This window comes from Cibotium barometz, chromosome 19, assembly GCF_041138505.1.
Source record: "Cibotium barometz isolate CiBa-2024 chromosome 19, ASM4113850v1, whole genome shotgun sequence".
NCBI classification, from domain to species: Eukaryota; Viridiplantae; Streptophyta; class Polypodiopsida; order Cyatheales; family Cibotiaceae; genus Cibotium; species Cibotium barometz.
The window spans coordinates 56,599,638-56,617,446 of record NC_141064.1 but is presented as its reverse complement, the minus strand read 5'-3'; the positions used below and the strand labels follow the sequence as shown (position 1 = coordinate 56,617,446).

The following is a 17,809-nucleotide window of genomic DNA, read 5'->3' as shown; positions in this document are numbered from 1 at the left end:
ATAATTAGCTTGCCCACAGTAGGGCACGGCTCTGAATATCTCGGTCAATGATGCCTAGCCCCCCTCTACGCCGTGGACTGAATGATCACTCTCCATGCCACCTTGGCCCTGGCAAGCCTCCCATCACTGCCTGCCCATAAGAAGTTTGAAATCAAATGTTGAACCTGGCCAATACATGCTTGAGAGAAGTCCTAGCAAGATGTGATGTACCACACGGTGGCAAGGACTTGGTTTTCCACCACCACTCTACCAGCTAGGGAGAGTGTCATAGAGAACTCCAGTATAAAAGATTCTTCCAAATGCTTAAAAGAAGAGGGGTGAGCTGCTACTTTGGAGAGATGTCTATGCCCACCTGGCATCGGAGATAGCAAACTGGATTGCCTCTCGGGATCCACTGGAAATCCTCAACTTGACGCCAAGTCAGGGCGGGTGTAGAGCCTACCCAAAAACCACACGACTTGTGCTAGTTGATCTGTGTTCCTAATGCGCGACAGAAGATCTTGATCACCTTAGAGAATCTTTGAAGATTCCCAACATCTCCAGAAAGAAAGGCGGCTATTCAATCTCCAGAAAGAAAGGCGGAATGCTCCGATCCTGAACAAAACCTATCTGAGTGTCATGGATTAAGTCAGGGAGGAAAGGCTGAAGTCTTCGACACATGGCTCTGGTTAGGATCTTGTAGGCCGTCCTAAGATGGGTGATAGGTCTCCACTGCTGGATCTCCAAGTTGTCACCACCCTCCTTAGGAATCAAGTGTATCAGACCCTCTGAAAGCCTCTCTGGCATGGTACATGTGGACATAATTTCATTGAAGGCACCTTCCATGAGGTTCCAATGGCAGAGAAAAAAGGAAACTAGAAGGCCATCCACCCCCAGGCGTTTTCCCCTAGGAAAAGTAGTCAATGCCTCTGCAAGCTCCTCTCCAAAAAAGGGAGTCAGCAAAATAAGGACCAAAGAGCAGGGGGAACCACCTCCATCGTGTGCCGCAAAACCTCTCGTGCACATCCAATCACCTGTGGAGATAATGGGACACCCGTGAGGAGAGATCAAAAGAAATCAATGGCAATAGTTCTCACATGGGGGGTTAAAAACAATGTCTCCTTCCTAGCCACGCAACCTACGAATACCCTCTCTCCTCCTGTGGGGACCAACTATCTCAAAGAAGTCTCCCGTGACTCTATCGCCAGCCTGGGTCCAAAAGGGAGCTCTAGCATGGTATCTGTACTCCACCCTTCTCTCCTTGATGGATCTGATCTCCGTAAGAGCAGCAACCAACTAACCCTCGATCTAGGGACTATCGAGGGAACTCTCCTGAAGCCGAGAGGGAAGACCCCTCCTTAAATGACTCTCCTGATCACGAAATCCCTCCATTCTGCTCTGGAGATTCCTCCTGCAAAAGCTGCCCCAATCTCTCCAAGGCCCGCATTCAAAATGCACGTAGTAGAGCCTAATGTAAAATCCAATCCCGTCCAAATCTGCTCTATCCTGCCTATAGATCTCAGGGTCTTGAATAAGGCTATCCAGGATCCTAGAGCTCGTGTGCTTGTGCTGCCTCCGGGGATCCTCTAGTGTCATAATAATCGGATCATGATCTAAGAAAGTAGTGCTCGCCAAGATTCTGATCATGCCCCCATGGCCGCAAGCCCACTCATCCATGTAAAATATGTCTAGTCTAGAGAGGTTGGGGCCGGTGCTCCTCTTGTCAGACCATGCGAAACATAGGCTCCCGGGGCTGCGTCCAAACTTTGGAAGATGCCAAGGATCCTGACCCGTAAGTGCCATGATCAACTCCTCCCATGCAGAGTACTTTGCACCTTAAACTGTGGTTGCGCCTCCTCCAAGTCTGTCCTGTGTTGCCTCTATCATGTTGAAGTCTCTGCCCATGCACCATAAGTCAGCCTAAGGGAGGGCATGACAAATTGTGCTCCAGAATATGGCTCTACCTGCTGCGATATTCAGGGCGTAGACATTGAGGAAGCCAATCCTCTCCAATCATAATGGTAATCCATTGTGCTCGCCTAGGGCCTATTAAACTTGAGCCTGCCACACTGCTAGTAGTAGGAGCTCCTTATTGACAAAAATACAAACTCCTCCCTACATCCCAAAGGGACCAAAAGAGGGGGACAAAAATACACACTCCTCCCTTCTACCTGGTAAAGGTGGGAACACCCCTTCGGAGAGGTGTTTCTCCTGGTGGAAAAGAATGTCGATGGGTCCCCCAACTTCAGCTCTATGCAGCTTGCCTCAGACAGGTGGTGCTCCTGGAGGAAAATACTATCGATGCGTCCCCCAACTGTAGCTCTATGCAGCTCACCTTTGAGGATACCCCACCTTTGAAAGCACCAAGGCCCCCCTAAACTCTGAATGTTCCATGATGCAATCCACATATCAATCTCTGTGGGAAGCAAAACTATCGGAACTGCCCTCCACTCTTAGAGTCCCTGCCACCGAAAGACAGCGGAAGAAACTGTAGTCCAATGGGAGCCCCAAGATTGTAGGGGGCCCACTTGGGGACTCTAGCGGTGGGAGAGTCCTCACCGGGGAAGCAATGATGGTCTTCTCTACCGGCTTCGAGAATCCATGGATGAGACAGAAGTGCTCTGGAGAGGTGGAGGAAGGGGGGGTGCTGGCTCAAGAGGAAAAGTTGGAGGCGAGGGTGGGGAAGGACGAGGAGCAGGGGGTGAAGGAGGCAGAGGGGGGTGGGGAGGTGGAGAGGAAGGAGAAGGGAGTAGCTAGGAGAGGTCCGTCAAAGAGGGAGGCTGTTGAGAGGGCTTCGTCGGAAAATCAGTGAGGTCATATGGTCTCATTGGAATAACTGAAAAGGAGGAATCTCGGTGCGGGGAAGCGGCCGCCAAACTGGGGGGGCCGAAGGGACCCTCTCCGTGACTAGAGGGGGCCCATCGTCGCGCGACGGTTGGGTGCTGAGATAAATTCTCATAACAGTTCTCTAATAGAACCGAATCCTCCTATACTTTGCTAGCCTGCTGGCACGCATGGTGACGTTGCTCAGCTCTGGTAGTCGGTTGATGGCCCGGGCGTGGGCCAACCATCTGCCACTCTCCGATGGTGGCAGGGTCGTCCAATGGTTGGATCCTGGTGCTCTGCTGCCTGAGAGCCTGCCTCTCTCCCTAGCCCTTAGTGAGGAGGCGTGAGATCCTGAGGCCATGATATGGTTAAGCCGTGTAGCTAACATTGAGACTTACACTCTGGCAATTGTGTCTCAAGATCAAGCACAATTATGTACAATTGTGCTTGATATTGAGACAATTGTGTACATCCTTTCCGCCACAATCGTGTACACAATTGTTGTAGAAAGGATGTAGAGAGTAATGTGTCAAAAGAAATAGGCTATAGAGATGGCATCTCTAGTGGAAAGCAATAGTGATACTACAAAGCATGTATAGTAAAAAAACAAGCAAGTTGTTTCACGCCGAGATAGGAAACATATTTATGTCTTTTCTTACCACCCAAGTATGTGGCAGATATCCAATATACTACGACGCCTGAGTTTGTCACTTATTGTGCTTATTGGACCCCTGCACCTAGTAAAACATATGCTATCGATGTTAGATTTCTTGAGAAAACTCATGCACTTGTAATTGTGGTAGCAGTTTTCTTCAGGATTAATGGTTGCAAGCCATAGGATCAAATCAATACATGCCCACAAACTACCACAAATTTGTTTTGTATTATGAGTCGAGCGCTTTTTTTCTGTAGAACATAAGACAGGGGACCCTGTGTCTGGCTTCTTTACCGGGAGTAACACAGAGGAACTTACCGCCCAACCATAGAGCCTCTCAAGCTCTTGAGCAATATTCTTGTGAAAAACTGACAATTGAAAGAGCATGTACAAGGAAATCTGCCCACTAGCCTGTCATGGCCATCGAAATCTTTGATAGCATATACAAAGAAGCTGCTGATAGAAGCTGTAAGGATTACGTGCAAATGTTGGTTATGAAATATAGCCTATCACAAGACTATCTGCACTCTGGTGGTGTATCGTCTCCCTTTTTTTGCGATCCTTCAATACTGGCCCCAAACATCTCAGGAGCCATTTCCCATTTTGAGCTTTTCCTACTCCAGTCAGTTTGACTAAAATACACAGTACTGCTGAAATCATCCCCCTCAGAAGGAATAGGATGCCCAAGTTCATGAGCAAGAGGATACTCAAATCCATGTGTTGGTACCAACCCTAATTTGGCACGCAGTTCTATGTCACGACCATGCCGTTTCACATTGGGGCTGATTACATTAGATTCTGGTTTTTCAAGAGCATAACAGGAGATTTCTTGTTTACCATCCACCTTCGCACGAAAATTATTCTTGGATGGTGGAATGCCTGCACAAAAGATCTCTTTGAAATTCTGAATCTTCCCCATATCAAATGGGTTCACCTTCTTTTCATAGCGGTAGCGAAAATTTTCATATGTGGTCTGCATGATAGATGATGCAATTGAGTTTTTTAGAACGAACAATGAATCTCTCTCTCTCTCTCTCTCTCTCTCTCTCTCTCTCTCTCTCTCTCTCTCGTCAGTTTATTGTACTTTTTAGTACGTATTCCAACTCGGATACCTAGTTGCTTATATATCTAGGTGAGTTATTTTTCTACCCTAACTTTCATTTCATTTCTCGTGACAGGTTTATATCAGGGAGATCCTCCATAGTGATAGGAGTGCTCCACCACAAACAATAGATATAGACAGCTCATATAAGGTCAATGAGCACTATGACTTTTCGATTTGGTTTTGATATTCGTTTTTCCTGACCACAGACTTAGCAAGGACCTCCATGGTCTTCATTTATGTATTTGGTCTCATAGGTCTTCATTTATATATTTGGTCTCATAGGTCATTTGTGCTTTCCGCATACATTAATGGAACTCTGTCTCTCTAGCCATAGAGACTCTCTCTCTCTCTCTCTCTCTCTCTCTCTCTCTCTCTCTCTCTCTCGCACACACTTATGGTACCCTATACTTGGCATAGTAGGATCTAGATTTTTCATCTTGTATAATCTCAGAATCTGAGAACTTAGCTTTCAGTTTTCAGTTTTAGTTACTGTTGCTTTTTCTTTTTTCATCCATGACAAGATTTCATGGACACTATATACATCATTTTGGTCTCATAGACCCTTTGGGTCTTTTGAAGACGTTAGTATGACTCTGGGCCATTATCTAGAGTCATTGACTATCCGGATTAGCATTGTCTTGGACTCTACCTTTTGGAGTTGCGTAGACACAGGGACCAGCTTCTTGGATCGTGCCGACAGTGTCCAGGCACCGATACCTCGCAGCCTTGGATCACGAGCCTCTTGCCGCTGCTTGAGATAGGAACCCACTCAGGACCGCCGCCCACCTCTCAGATGAGTCAGAAAGTGCATACAAGAGCCTCTCCGTTTCCCCGGGGTTACCTAGGAGCCCAAGGCCTACTGGGCTACATAGGTGCTCCACCCATCAGCTCCAAGTTCAGGAGATGCTCCGGCGATACAGAGATGCCCACACAGGACATGTGGACATTGATGCCCTTTACACAGTTCTTGAGGATGACGATGAGACCTCTCCACCAGTCACCCTAGCTTGATGTTCCTTGGACCTCGGGTCATTGTGCTATTGTATACCTGATGATGTATTCCTAAGGATTTGTAGCTAGTAGTCCTTTCCAGTGTTTTATTTTCCAGTTTTACCAAGATCATTGTAACACTTATACCTTTTTGTCTCATAGACCCTAGTGGTCTTTTGAAGACGTTAATAAAAGTTTCTTTCTTTCTTTCTTTCTCATGCCGATGATACCTTGGCGCTCCTGCTAGCCTACATGTTCAATAGAGCCCTTTGTGAAGGAGTTCCACCCCCTTGGTCCGTAGCACCATCACCCCTATCCTCAAAGCCGGAGATCCACTTGATCCTAATAATTATAGGATGATCGTGATTGGCCACATGTTGGCCAAACTCTATGGATCGGTGCTAGAGGCGAAGCTCAGTTCATTTGCAGAGAGACAAGGATGCAGAGCCTCCGGACAGGCAGGCTTTCGAAGGAACTACTCTACCCTTGACTACATCTTCACCTTCCATGCCATCATTGAGGAGGGTAGAGCACGACATCAGAGGATTTACTATTGCTTTTTGGATTTCCGCAAAGCTTTTGATATTGTACCCCGAGCCCGCCTCCTACACCATCGACAAGAGACGGGAGTCCCATCTAACACGGTTTGGAGCATCATCGCCCACTATGAGGGTGTCACCAAACGAGTGAGAGCACCAGGAGGTACATAGCAAGAGATTTCCAGCACTATCAGGGTGAAACAGGACTGCCCTCTATCACCCACTCTTTTTGGCCTCTACATTGATGAGATCTCGAACTTCATTGATGGATTAGGCGGGGCTGGTCCCACACAAGAAGGCATATTGATCAACCTACTACTTTATGTAGATGACATCGTCCTCCTTTCAGATTAAGCCGAGGAGCTTCAAAGACAATTGGATGCCTTACAGGACTTACGCACTCAGTGGGACCTCTCTGCTAACCTTGGTAAAACCAAGATAATGGTCTTCAATACCTCCCACCCCTTCACATCTGTATTGAGCTTCACATACAAAGGGGATCCTGTGCAAATTGTCTGATCCTATGTCTACCTTGGTGTCACTTTTAGTGGCCTACGCTTCACCATGCTTCCCACAGCACAAGCAGAGTGACATGGGGATATGCAGCCTTGAGCTTACTTAGGTGGCACTGCTTCCAGCCACATTTCCAGGAGCCCATGACGAAGGGTTGGCTTTTCGACACCCTCGTCACACTAGCCTTGATGTATGGAGCAGCCTTTTGAGGGCCAGATATATCCGATGAGGATTGGCAGCAAGTTGAGAGGCCCCATGTCATGATGTTCTCCTATATGATCCATAGCAAACCATCAGTCCCACGGCAGCCCCAATGGTAGTGGATGCACTCCTCCAGACAATCGCATACCTCCATCACATCAGTCACATGCATCCCCACGAGTACCCAAGGCTTGCCGTGGAGTCCTCGAGACAGCTAGCACTCAAGGGCCACCCTGGAGTATGGTATGCCTTAGTTTCCACTTGGTTGTCAGTATATGGGCTCCGCATGGACCGCCTCCCACCCCTTCAGTACAGTTTGGACTCCCATTTTCTCCAACTCTCTCATGAGGACACCAACTAGGTTATCTAGTTAGATCTTCTCAACCTCTACACCCACTGCACATGGATAACACCTTCAGAGCCCCCAACGAAGATGCACTTCTGCAAAGGTCACTTCCTCACGCTCACTGAGGATGGATTCACTAGCAGCCGGGCTACCTGAGTGTTCACATGTCCCACACCATGTGGATTGCGATTGGCCAGATACGGCTTTCATCCCACCACCTCAAAATGGAGACACGTAGAGCTGAGCACATCTTCAGGGCCGGGGAGCTCATACAGAGACCTAGGGAGGAGAGGATCTGTTGATTATGCCACGCAATCTCTTCTTGCAAATTGAACACACATACGCACACGCGCACGCACGAACAGACAGAAGAGAAGACTCACATGATCTACTGAATGTATTAATTGTACGAATAATCTTGAATATTTACAAAAGTGAACACCTATCTGATGCGTGTTAAGCTGCAGGACTGACTGTACTGGCTACCTCCGTTCTGCAATCTGGTGTTTGGCTGAATCTGCCACTTTTTTTAATTGATCTTCACTCTCTTGGCTGCTCTAGAAAGTCTTGTAGAAGATGTTTTGAATGGGGAGTGAGGGCTTTTATTTATACACAAATTCATTGTCCAAATAACTTTCAGCCTTCTGCACACTTAAAAATAATATCATACAAGTCACTTAAGGCGTTGGTATCAGCTGAAGGTGCCCAACCCTTGGCCCCTTGGCCAAATTGGTTTACACGTTCTTAGGTTGGCCAAATTGGTTTACAAGTTCTTAGGCTCTGCCGAAAGCTGGTCCAAGACTGCCAGCCACATAATACCCAATTAATTGGTCCACGTGACATATGTAAGGTATTCATATCAACTAATAAGGTGCCCAACCCTTGGCCCCTTGGCTAAATTGGTGTACAGGTCCAAAATTGCCTCCTATTACCCATGTAACATCAACATAACACCCAATTAATTAATGCACTTGACATGTGTAAAATGCTATGCTAATTATTGACAATAAGTAATGTGCAAACTTAGATGGGAGAAAGACTCACCTAATCTACTGATGTAAAGTTGCATGAATAATCATAAGTATTTACAATGATGATTCAGATCTGGACTCCTATCGAATGTGCGTTAAGCCTACAAATGCATAGGACTGAATGCTACAATCTGCTATTTTGGGGCTGAATCTGTCAGTTCCTTGACTTGATCTTCTCCACATCCCCACCCCCCTTATATTGTTTGTATATGGGCTCCACCGATCCATGATGATTCACAGTTGTATCCAGACACATGCACACTTTTTCTTTTGTTTCTTTTCTTCCGATGACCGGAAGAACACAGTTGTATTATTTTTTGTCTCATAGGCCGACTTTGGCCTCTCGTAGACGTTAATATATCTTTCTTTCTTTCTCTCTTGGCTGCTCCAAAAAGTCTTGTAGAGTGATTTGACTGGGGAGTGAGGGGTTCTACTTATAGGCAAATTCTTATAACTCCAATCAGCTAGCCTTTTGCAAGCCAAAAACTAATGTCATAAAATCACTTGCTCAGGGTGCCCAAAACTGGTCCAAAACTGGACCTAATCAGCCAGTAATGTTCCCGTGGCACCCAATTAAATGGTGAACGCGTGACAGTTTTAGTCCCCGCTCCTAGTCTAAAATAAGGAGGGGATGCATGTGCATGTGGACAAGTTAGGGCTAAAGGCTAGACTAGGATAAGGCCAAAAGGACCCATTTGTGGGCCCTAATAACAGGGAGACAAGAGCTAGGCTGAAACTGCCAAACAAGAGATGTACCTCGATGAGGCAAACCAGTACTGTCCAATCAGAGCATGGGGCTGGGAATTAGAGAAGCAAGGATTTTCCGGCTTATAGCTGTGATTGTTGTATGTCTTTTTCATACTTAATAGAAGTCTCTCTCTCAAAAAAAAAAAAAAGGGGACTGGCCATCGAATTGGTCCCCACAAAATCAGGCCCTCCAGCCATGTCTATCAAATAACAGACACCCTAAAATACTGGGGGCTCGAAGCACACTCACATGTGACTTGCCCCAGGTTGCAGAAAAAGACCAGAGATAATAGCGCAATGATGCATTTTATAACCTCAGGACTACTCAGGAGAAGTCTAAGCAGAAAATACCATTATTTTATCAAGTTAGCTGTCTGATTCCAAACTCCATATTATCAACTCATTAGTTCTACTGACCAAAAATATAATATAATATAACTTTGATAACCTTTTGTAGCTGAGACTAAAACAGGAAACACTGACGCCCATGCCATCAAGCAAGAAATCACCTGATTATTTCCCAGTAAATAGAAGTGGAAAAGTGTGAGACCCCCAACAAACCATGTAGCACCGAAACTGTACAACATTAGAAATATGCAAGCTGGTGTTTTAAACACAGCCTTCCATATTCTATGATCTTTGGACTCATCAATTATCTTCTTGATAAGTATCACCGACATTGCAAATACATAAACACACAAAATTGTTGTCAGTGTTACAAACACAACAAAGAAGAGATAATTCCTCTGCAAAAAAGAAAAAACAAACTAATCAGAGCCTCTCTCTCTCTCTCTCTCTCTCTCTCTCTCTCTCTCTCTCTCTCAATGAAGAGTTTCCATGGACGGTTTTGTATCACCTCAGTGAGATAGCTATGTTTATGTTTTGTTTCTGTTTTATTTTCCATTCCATGATGAGATATGCCATGGACCTTATTGTATCACTTTGGTCTCATAGGCCCATTGGGTCTTTAGTAGACGCTTAATATATCGTTCTTTCTTTCTCTCTCTCCGCCTCATCCAACGCAAGAAACAAGAGTTCTACGCTCGGAAACATAGTTCATAACATATGTTTAGCAAACGCATACGCATTCGGGTATGTAACAATGTTTCGGGTATGTTTCAGTCCCGGGCCGAGTAACATACGTGACCAATATAATACCTCATAGAAAGGACGAGATTTAGACAAATAGATACAAATATACATTGGAAACTCAAGCTCTCCAAGTTCCATTATAAAAACTTACAAAGTTATCACTTACAAGTTACATAAATGCTCCTTGCGTGGACCGATTTTTGATTAAAAAAACATAGCAACTTTCAAAAAACGTAAAACCTTAGAAAAGCATTTTAAAAAAAAAAAGCAAGTATGAAAGACAAGTTTCAAACGCGTGTGTTGCAAACGTTTGCCAATGTTTGCTTCATTGCAAACGTTTGCTTCATGAAGCAAATGCGAATGTTATGAACTATGCTCGGAAAGAGGATGAATTATACCGACTCTTCTTAGGGCCGAACTACAGAGAGGCTTGGAGGAAACTCCGAGAACATCGCCCACCCACACCTATCACCTACCCGGACACATAGCACTCCTAAGCACGCTCCCTCTATCATATCCCCTATCAGCCACCTCTGGATCCACCTCCATGGATCCTCGCCCCATCATCTCCACCTTCTTCACAAAGGGTATGGTCCTCAAGGCCATCCATAGACTACGTAATGGGCAATCCCAAGTTCACGAGGGACTCATAGCCGAGTGATCTCACATAGGGACTCATAGCCCAAGTTCACGAGGAACTCATAGCCGAGTGATCTCACATGCCAACGATACCCTCGCGCCCCTAATAGCCTACATGCTTGATACAGCCCTTTGTGAAGGATTTCCACTCTCTTGGTCCACTAACACCATCACCCCCATCCTCAAAGCCAGAGATCTACTTGATCTTAATAACTACACGGCCACCATGATTGGCCACACATTGGCCAAACTCCACGGATCGGTGCTAGAGGCGGAGCTAAGTTCATTTGCAAAGAGACACGGATGCAGAGCCTCACGACAGGAAGGCTTTTGGGGGAGCTACTCTACCCTTGACCACATTTCACCCTCATTGCCATCATCAAGGAAGGGCAGAGCATGACATTAGAGGATTTACAATTGCTTTGTGGATTTCTACAAATCTTTTGATATAGTACCCTGAGCCCGCCTCCTACACCATCTACACAAGATAGGAGTACCATCTGACATGGTTTGGAACATCATCGCCCTCTGAGTCCATCATTGGGCGAGAGCCCAAGAGGTATTTCACAGGAGATTTCCAGCACTATTGGAGTGAAACATGCTACAGGGTTGCCCTCTATCACCCAATCCTTTTGGCCTCTACATTGATGACATCTCGAGCTTCATTGATAGATTAGGCGGGGCTGGTTCCACATTGGTAGGTGTATTGATCCCCCTACTACTCTGTAGATGACATCGTCCTCAGCCGAGGGGCTTCAAAGACATTTGGATGCCTTACAAGATTTTTGCACTCAGCGGGACCTCACTCTTGAGTCTTAACCCTAGTAAAACCAAGATAATGATCTTTAATACCTCCCTCCCCTTCGCATCCAAATTGAGGTTCACATATAGAGGGGATCCTGTGAGATTGTCTCATCCTATGTCTATCTTGGTGTCACTTTCAGTCACCCGCGCTTCACCATGGTTCCTGCAGCACATGCCAAAGTGACACGGGAATATGCAGTCTTGACCTTACTTGAGCAGCACTACTTCCAGGCACATTTCAAGGAGCCCACGAAGCAATCTTGATGTATCGAGCAGCTTTCTCGGGCCAGATTTATTTGATGAGGATTGGCAGCGAGTTGAGAGGCCCAGGTCATGATGGTCTCCCATATGATCTTCATCCAAGCAAAGTTTGTTGCAGCCCCGATGGTAGTGGATGCACTTTTCCAGACAGTCACATACCTCCATCGCATCAATGAGATGGCTTTACTAGACATGGGTATGGCACCATTTACAATGGCATGTCTAGATGGCCCGATTCTGGAGGATTCAAATGTTTCCCACATGGAGGAGGGAGTAGTATAGTGGACTACTTGATTGGATCCCCGCCTTCACATCCCACATAAAGGACTTTATTATATACCCCCCTCCCTCCCATTGGGGGTGACCACACAGACCTTGCTTTCACAATTTCAAGATTGCCCTATTCAGTACCCTGCCCCACTCCAACCTCTCCCTACGCAAAGGTCCACTTCCACCATGACTTACTACATATATGGGGATCACATATGGTGCCATCTCTCAAGTATTAACCTACACACTACCCCCTAAGCTACTATCACCACTCAGCTCTCACCTATCCTCCATGAGTCAACCCTAGCCACACACCCTTGCACTACCCACCAACAAAAGCAAGCCCAAATTGGACCCATTCCTCAAAAGAGATGGTATGATAAGGAATGTTGCTCAAATCAAGAGCTTACATTAGCCTTGCCGAAGCATGTGTCGTTGGGTCTTGCCTTCGAGCCGCAAATGCGACTTCCCTATGGGGTGCACTAGCTCGTACGTCGCGTCCTCGCTCCGTTGTCACACCGGAATGCTCCGTTTCTAATGGGAGCTCTCTATGCCTAGATGGAGGCAAAAAGAGATGATCCTTTGTGATGGTTCCCTCTCACAAAAGGCAGAGAAAGAAGAGAGGGAAGAGACGAGCTGACAAGTAAACTATTGCAAGGGAATAATTGTCTATTGCTTATTGTCAAAAATGACTTGTATACAAATGACTAGTTTTCACACTAGGGCAAACAAACTGAAACTAGTGCTCCCAAGGCTACAAAAGCCACGGAGGACCTAGATGATCGGCTTCTATTGTTATACAGATAGTTTCCCCCCGTGTGCTTCCAGCCAGAGGAGGCCTATGGGTGCGAGAGGGGGCTGTCACAAGCCATGACTTTTGGTGCATGGAACCAGTGTGTCAGAGTTCCAAGCAAGTAAAATATCTAGTGAGACAAGTTCATTTTGGTAGCTGGAGCTATGGACTCGATGTGTGCCAAATCTGTTGCTTGGTGCAGCACAGATTATGGACTGGATGTGTTCCGAGTTCATCGTTCGAGGTGTCATGTGTTCACTGCCTACTATCGTGGGATGACGGGCACACTGTTTTCCGCAGACTCATAATTTTATATCTGGAGCCAAGCAAATTTCTTTGCTGTTCAGGGTAGCATTTTGTTTGACTCGGGTTGCTAGGTGCTCTTTCGAAGGTGTATCTGGTATCTGCAGTACTGAAGTGTCCATGGTTGCATCTTCTGTTAGCAGTCATCTCCTGTCTGTACATTACACCATGGCCTCTGTTGAGGGTGTTGCCCAGTTTTAGTGTTCCCTTATTTTTCCTCACTCCCTGTGTATTTTTCCCATTTTTTTGGGTGTGGGAGGGTTGTCGACTGTCTCCGTTTTTCTGGTCGACTGGTTGATGCTACCCGACTTGTCCTGTGCAGCACTGGCTGACTGATGTATACCTCGCCGACCTGTTTTGTGTTGGTCGTGGGCCACTGCTGCTGGTCGTGAGCATATGGGCTGCTGTCGACCTGTTTTGGCCTGGCCAACCAGCAGCCTGGGGCCATATAAAATGGCCCCTTGCCCCCCACACTTTTAGTTGTACCGGATCTATTGTATATATTGCAAAGTTCATACAGCCACACTCTCTCTCTTCTGCGTTTGTTCTTCCACACACAATTCAGCGTTTTCTCCTGCTGGTGGTTCTCTTGCGTTTGCTCATCTTCATGTTGGTGTCTTGCTACGTTGTGCTCTCAGCAATTTGTCTCATATCCGCTGCGTATTTCGACATGGTATCAGAGCCCCAAGTGGCTTGAAGGTTGGAGACATTGGAGAGCTTGCAGGACTATTTCTTGAAGACCATGGAGATTATGGGAGATTTGAAGGGCTTGCGAGACTGCTGGTTTTTTGGTGCTGATTGGAGATCTCTTGGGCTGTTCGAGACTTGGAGATTGGGTAGAAGGCGGCCATCACCGTTGGACCTTCTTCATCTTTTTTCCCACCCACTCTCCCTTCACAAGACCAAAGTAACCCCCCCAATGGCAGACTTGCTTGAGATGGCTGAGAAGCACGTGCAGATCCCTACACTCCCCACATTCCTGGTGGACCGACAGTTGGATGGGAACAACTACGGAATATGATGGAGTCTGTATTGGAGTCTTATGACTTGGCTGATTTCATTATTGTTGGTGTTCCACGAGGACGGGGAGTTGTTACCCTCTACTCGGAAAGAATGGGAGGCTCAAGCACAGTTCTGGGATCGTGTCAATGCCCGTGTGCGTTCTTTCATCTTCCTAAATTGCACACCACAGGTGAACAACCATATAAAGCATATGATGCTAGCCAGAGAGATTTGGCAACATTTGGCTTCTCTGTATAACAGGGTATCACCCGTGACCCATGAAGCGTATCTCCTTGGAAGTTCAGATGCGGGTGATAAATCCTGCAAAGTCGTCGACGATGCCGGAGCACGTCAATAAGCTCCACGGTCTTCAGCAGGAGGTTCTTCAGGCAGGGAAAGAGATATCTTCAGAGGATATGGCCATCACATTGTTGTCTCATTTTCACTCTCAGTACATTTTACTCCTCTTTGATCACCTATGGCAAGCTCAGCACCATCACATGGGAGGAGCTTGTGCCAATGGTCTTGGACCAAGAAGAGCGTTTTACGAACCCTCCACAGGGCGGAGGTTCCGAGGCCTTGACTGGCCAGCGATAGCAAGGCCGCAGTAAGGGCAAAGGGAAGTCTTCACAGGAGAAGTCTTCCAAGCAAGAGCCTGACGTGGATCATGACACCTTGAAAGCAAAAAGGACCTATAACAATTGTAGCGAGAAAGGCCATTATTGGAGAAAATGTTCGAAGCGGAACACCGAGAAGGGTGAAGATTCCTCAGTAGTAACCGTCAAGACTCCAACTTTTGTGCACTTGGAGATTATGGACACCGGCGTTTCATCTTCTTTGAGCAGGGAGGCAGTTGGACTCACCACTAGGGACACTCAGGACTGGATTCTAGACAATGGTGCTTCTAGGCACATGACTCCTTCCCGAGAGTTATTACACGATCTTCAAAGACACACAGGTCACATCCTGATTGGTAACGAGTCCACTATCCCTATTCACAGTGAGGGCAGGTTAGAGATTGTTCCCGATGGCAGAGGGGGGAAGCATTCCTCCCAGGTTCTATTTGTCCCATCTCTTGGTTTTCATCTGTTGTCAGTGCATGAGGTTTGCAAGACTGGTATACGGGTGGAGTTTGAGGAGCATTTTGTTGCTCTCCGGGACAAAGTGATAAGCCAGGTTGTATGGAAAGGCGGAGTGGAGAATGGGATTTACAAACTCTTTGTTGGGTATGGGGGAAGAGGCCTGCACACAGACACACACACAGAAGTGCAAGAGAGAGAAGTACTCGTGAAGCTCAAGAGTGCTGGAAAAGATGTACTCAATAATGATAAAAACAAAAGTACAATGTGAGTACATAAAGTAGCCTAGGGCGAAGTGCCCAACACACATAAGTGTGTTCATACGGGAAAAAAACTTGTGTTCAGTTACAGGGAAAAAGTACTCGTGAGTAAGCTATGTTCACACCTGAACTAGCCGGGAGTGGTCATGACCAACACTCTCAGCACTCTCTCTTACAGGTTCTCAGTTTGGTGATGTGTGGCAGTTTCATCAGGACCACTTGATTGTGGATACACTGCAGTAGGCTTTCCAGGACCAGATGTTGGATGGCTTGCCAGATGTTGACAGTAGTAGGCAGAAACATTCCAGTTCTTGCGTTTGGCAGTCAGAGGGGCCCTTACAGGTGAACTATGCTCTGATATCTCGTATCAGTTGGGACAAAGAGCCTCTTGCAGTTGAGGAACCTCTTTCCCAAGGGACTTGTAGGAAAGCCAAGTAAGTGGCAGATGGTGATTTGCAGGTGGAGGAGGGTGTTGAGTAGCCTCCAGGCTTTGAGGTTGGGTTCAGAAGGGGTGGTTTACAGGTTCCGGAAGGCCTTGTGTGGTCTTCAGTAGGTTCCCAGGACTTGGCATACGAAAGTTATAGTTGATGATCCTTGTGAACAGGTTGATGCCTCTTTGTTTCGGAAGCAGTTTGGTTCATTGATTTGGTTGCTGAACACCAGATTGGACTGGACCTTCCCGGTGGGACTGTTGAGCTCATTTTTGCAGATGCCTTTGAAGACTCATTGGGATGTAGGATTTCAGATCTTGCGGTTTCTGCAGCATACGAAGGATCTTGGACTCTGCTGTGATCCTAGAGGGGGAACGACGGATGGAGTCAGACTCCACAGTTGGACTGACTTAGATTGGGGAGGAGATCCAGACAAGAGGAGATTTACATCAGGCTATTGTTTTACCCTTGGCTTAGGAGCTATTTTATGGAGCAGCAAGACAAAGCCGACTATTGCCTTGTCGTCTACAAAGGCAGAGTATCGGGTTGCTTATGGTGCTGCTTGCGAGGTGGTGCAGTTGCAGAGGTTACTTGGTGAGATTGGGTTTCCACAGAAGGAACCCACGGTCATTCAGAGTCACTTTGTTCGTGAGAAGTTTTTTGTTGGTGACATCTTGCCAGATTTTTGTTCGATGGAGGACAATGCGACGGACCTCTTCACGAAGTCTCTACCTCAGACTATGCTCCGGTGGCACTCCAGCTCCCTGAGGTTGGTTCCACATCCAGGAGCTGAGAGGGGGTGTTAGCAGTCATCTCCTGTTTGTACATTACACCAAGGCCTCTCTTGTGGGTGTGCCCGCCCAGTTTTGGTGTTTCCCCATTTTTCCTCACTCTCCATGTATTTTTCCCTTTTTTTTGGGTGTAGGAGGGCTGTCGGCTGTCTCCTTTTGCTGGCCGACTAGTTGATGCTACCCGACTTGTCCTGTGCAGCATTGGCCGACTGATGTATACCTGGCCGACCTGTTTTGTGCTGGTCGTGGGCCTGCTTTGGACTGGCCGACTAGCAACCTGGGGCCATATAAAATGGCCCCTTGTCCCCCACACTTTTAGTTGTACCGGATCTATTGTATATAGTGTAGAGTTCATACAGCCACACTCTCTCTCTCTTCTGCGTTTTCTCTTCCACACACAGTTCAACGTTTTCTCTTGCCAGTGGTTCTCGTGTTTGCTCATCTTCATGTTGGTGTCTTGCTACGTTGTGCTCTCAGCAGTTTGTCTCATATCCGTTGCGTATTCTGACATCTTCATCACCTTATCTTTTTGAAAAATTTTGCACACTATGAGTTGAGTGTGGGATCTGGACCTTTTATTGGCATATATATATTTTCCCATGTTTCCACTAGGCTAGCAATGTGCAGCATCAACTACCGTCATTCGAATTCAACCTAATTTCAGTAAGTATGATGGTAAGTGTGATCATTTAGCAGTAAATCAGTTTATTCATCAATTTACTGCTCATTTTCCATTAGCTAGGATCACAGATCCTCAGGATAAAGTCCACGTAGCGGCTCCCCATCTCACTGGTGAGGCAGTCACTTGGTGGCAGCATTGGTCTAATCTCTATACAGACCAGACCACAGGTGTCACAGCTTTTAGCGGGGATACCTTTGTTCATGACCTGAAGACCAGATTCTTCCTGCCCCAATACATGACCGGTCTGGCATATGAGTTCTATGGACTTAGACAGAATGGATTCCCATTGCTTTAGTTTTCCGGAAAGGTTATTACTTTAGCACAGCAATTAGGGTTATCTCCGCAGGCCAAGATGGAGCAATTCATTCGTGGATTAGTTCGTAACTTTGAACCTAGTATATATGACCGAGCAATTCATTCATGGATTAGTTCGTAACTTTGAACCTAGAATGAAGAAATGAAGATGAACG

At 46.5% G+C, this 17,809-nt stretch overlaps 1 protein-coding gene across 1 annotated transcript in view; it reads right to left on the bottom strand.

The window, feature by feature from the left end:
* Nucleotides 1–3,602: 3,602 nt before the first annotated feature.
* LOC147628771 (putative protein S-acyltransferase 7) overlaps nucleotides 3,603–17,809 on the bottom strand; it is a 40,297-nt gene continuing 26,090 nt past the window's right edge. Inside the window, exons 4-5 of the mRNA XM_086814008.1 lie at nucleotides 9,442–9,678; nucleotides 3,603–4,433 (exon numbers count right to left, since the gene is read on the bottom strand). Coding sequence (XP_086670134.1) covers nucleotides 3,978–4,433; nucleotides 9,442–9,678 — 693 coding nt within the window. The 3' untranslated portion in view covers nucleotides 3,603–3,977. The remainder of the gene's footprint in view (nucleotides 4,434–9,441; nucleotides 9,679–17,809) is intronic.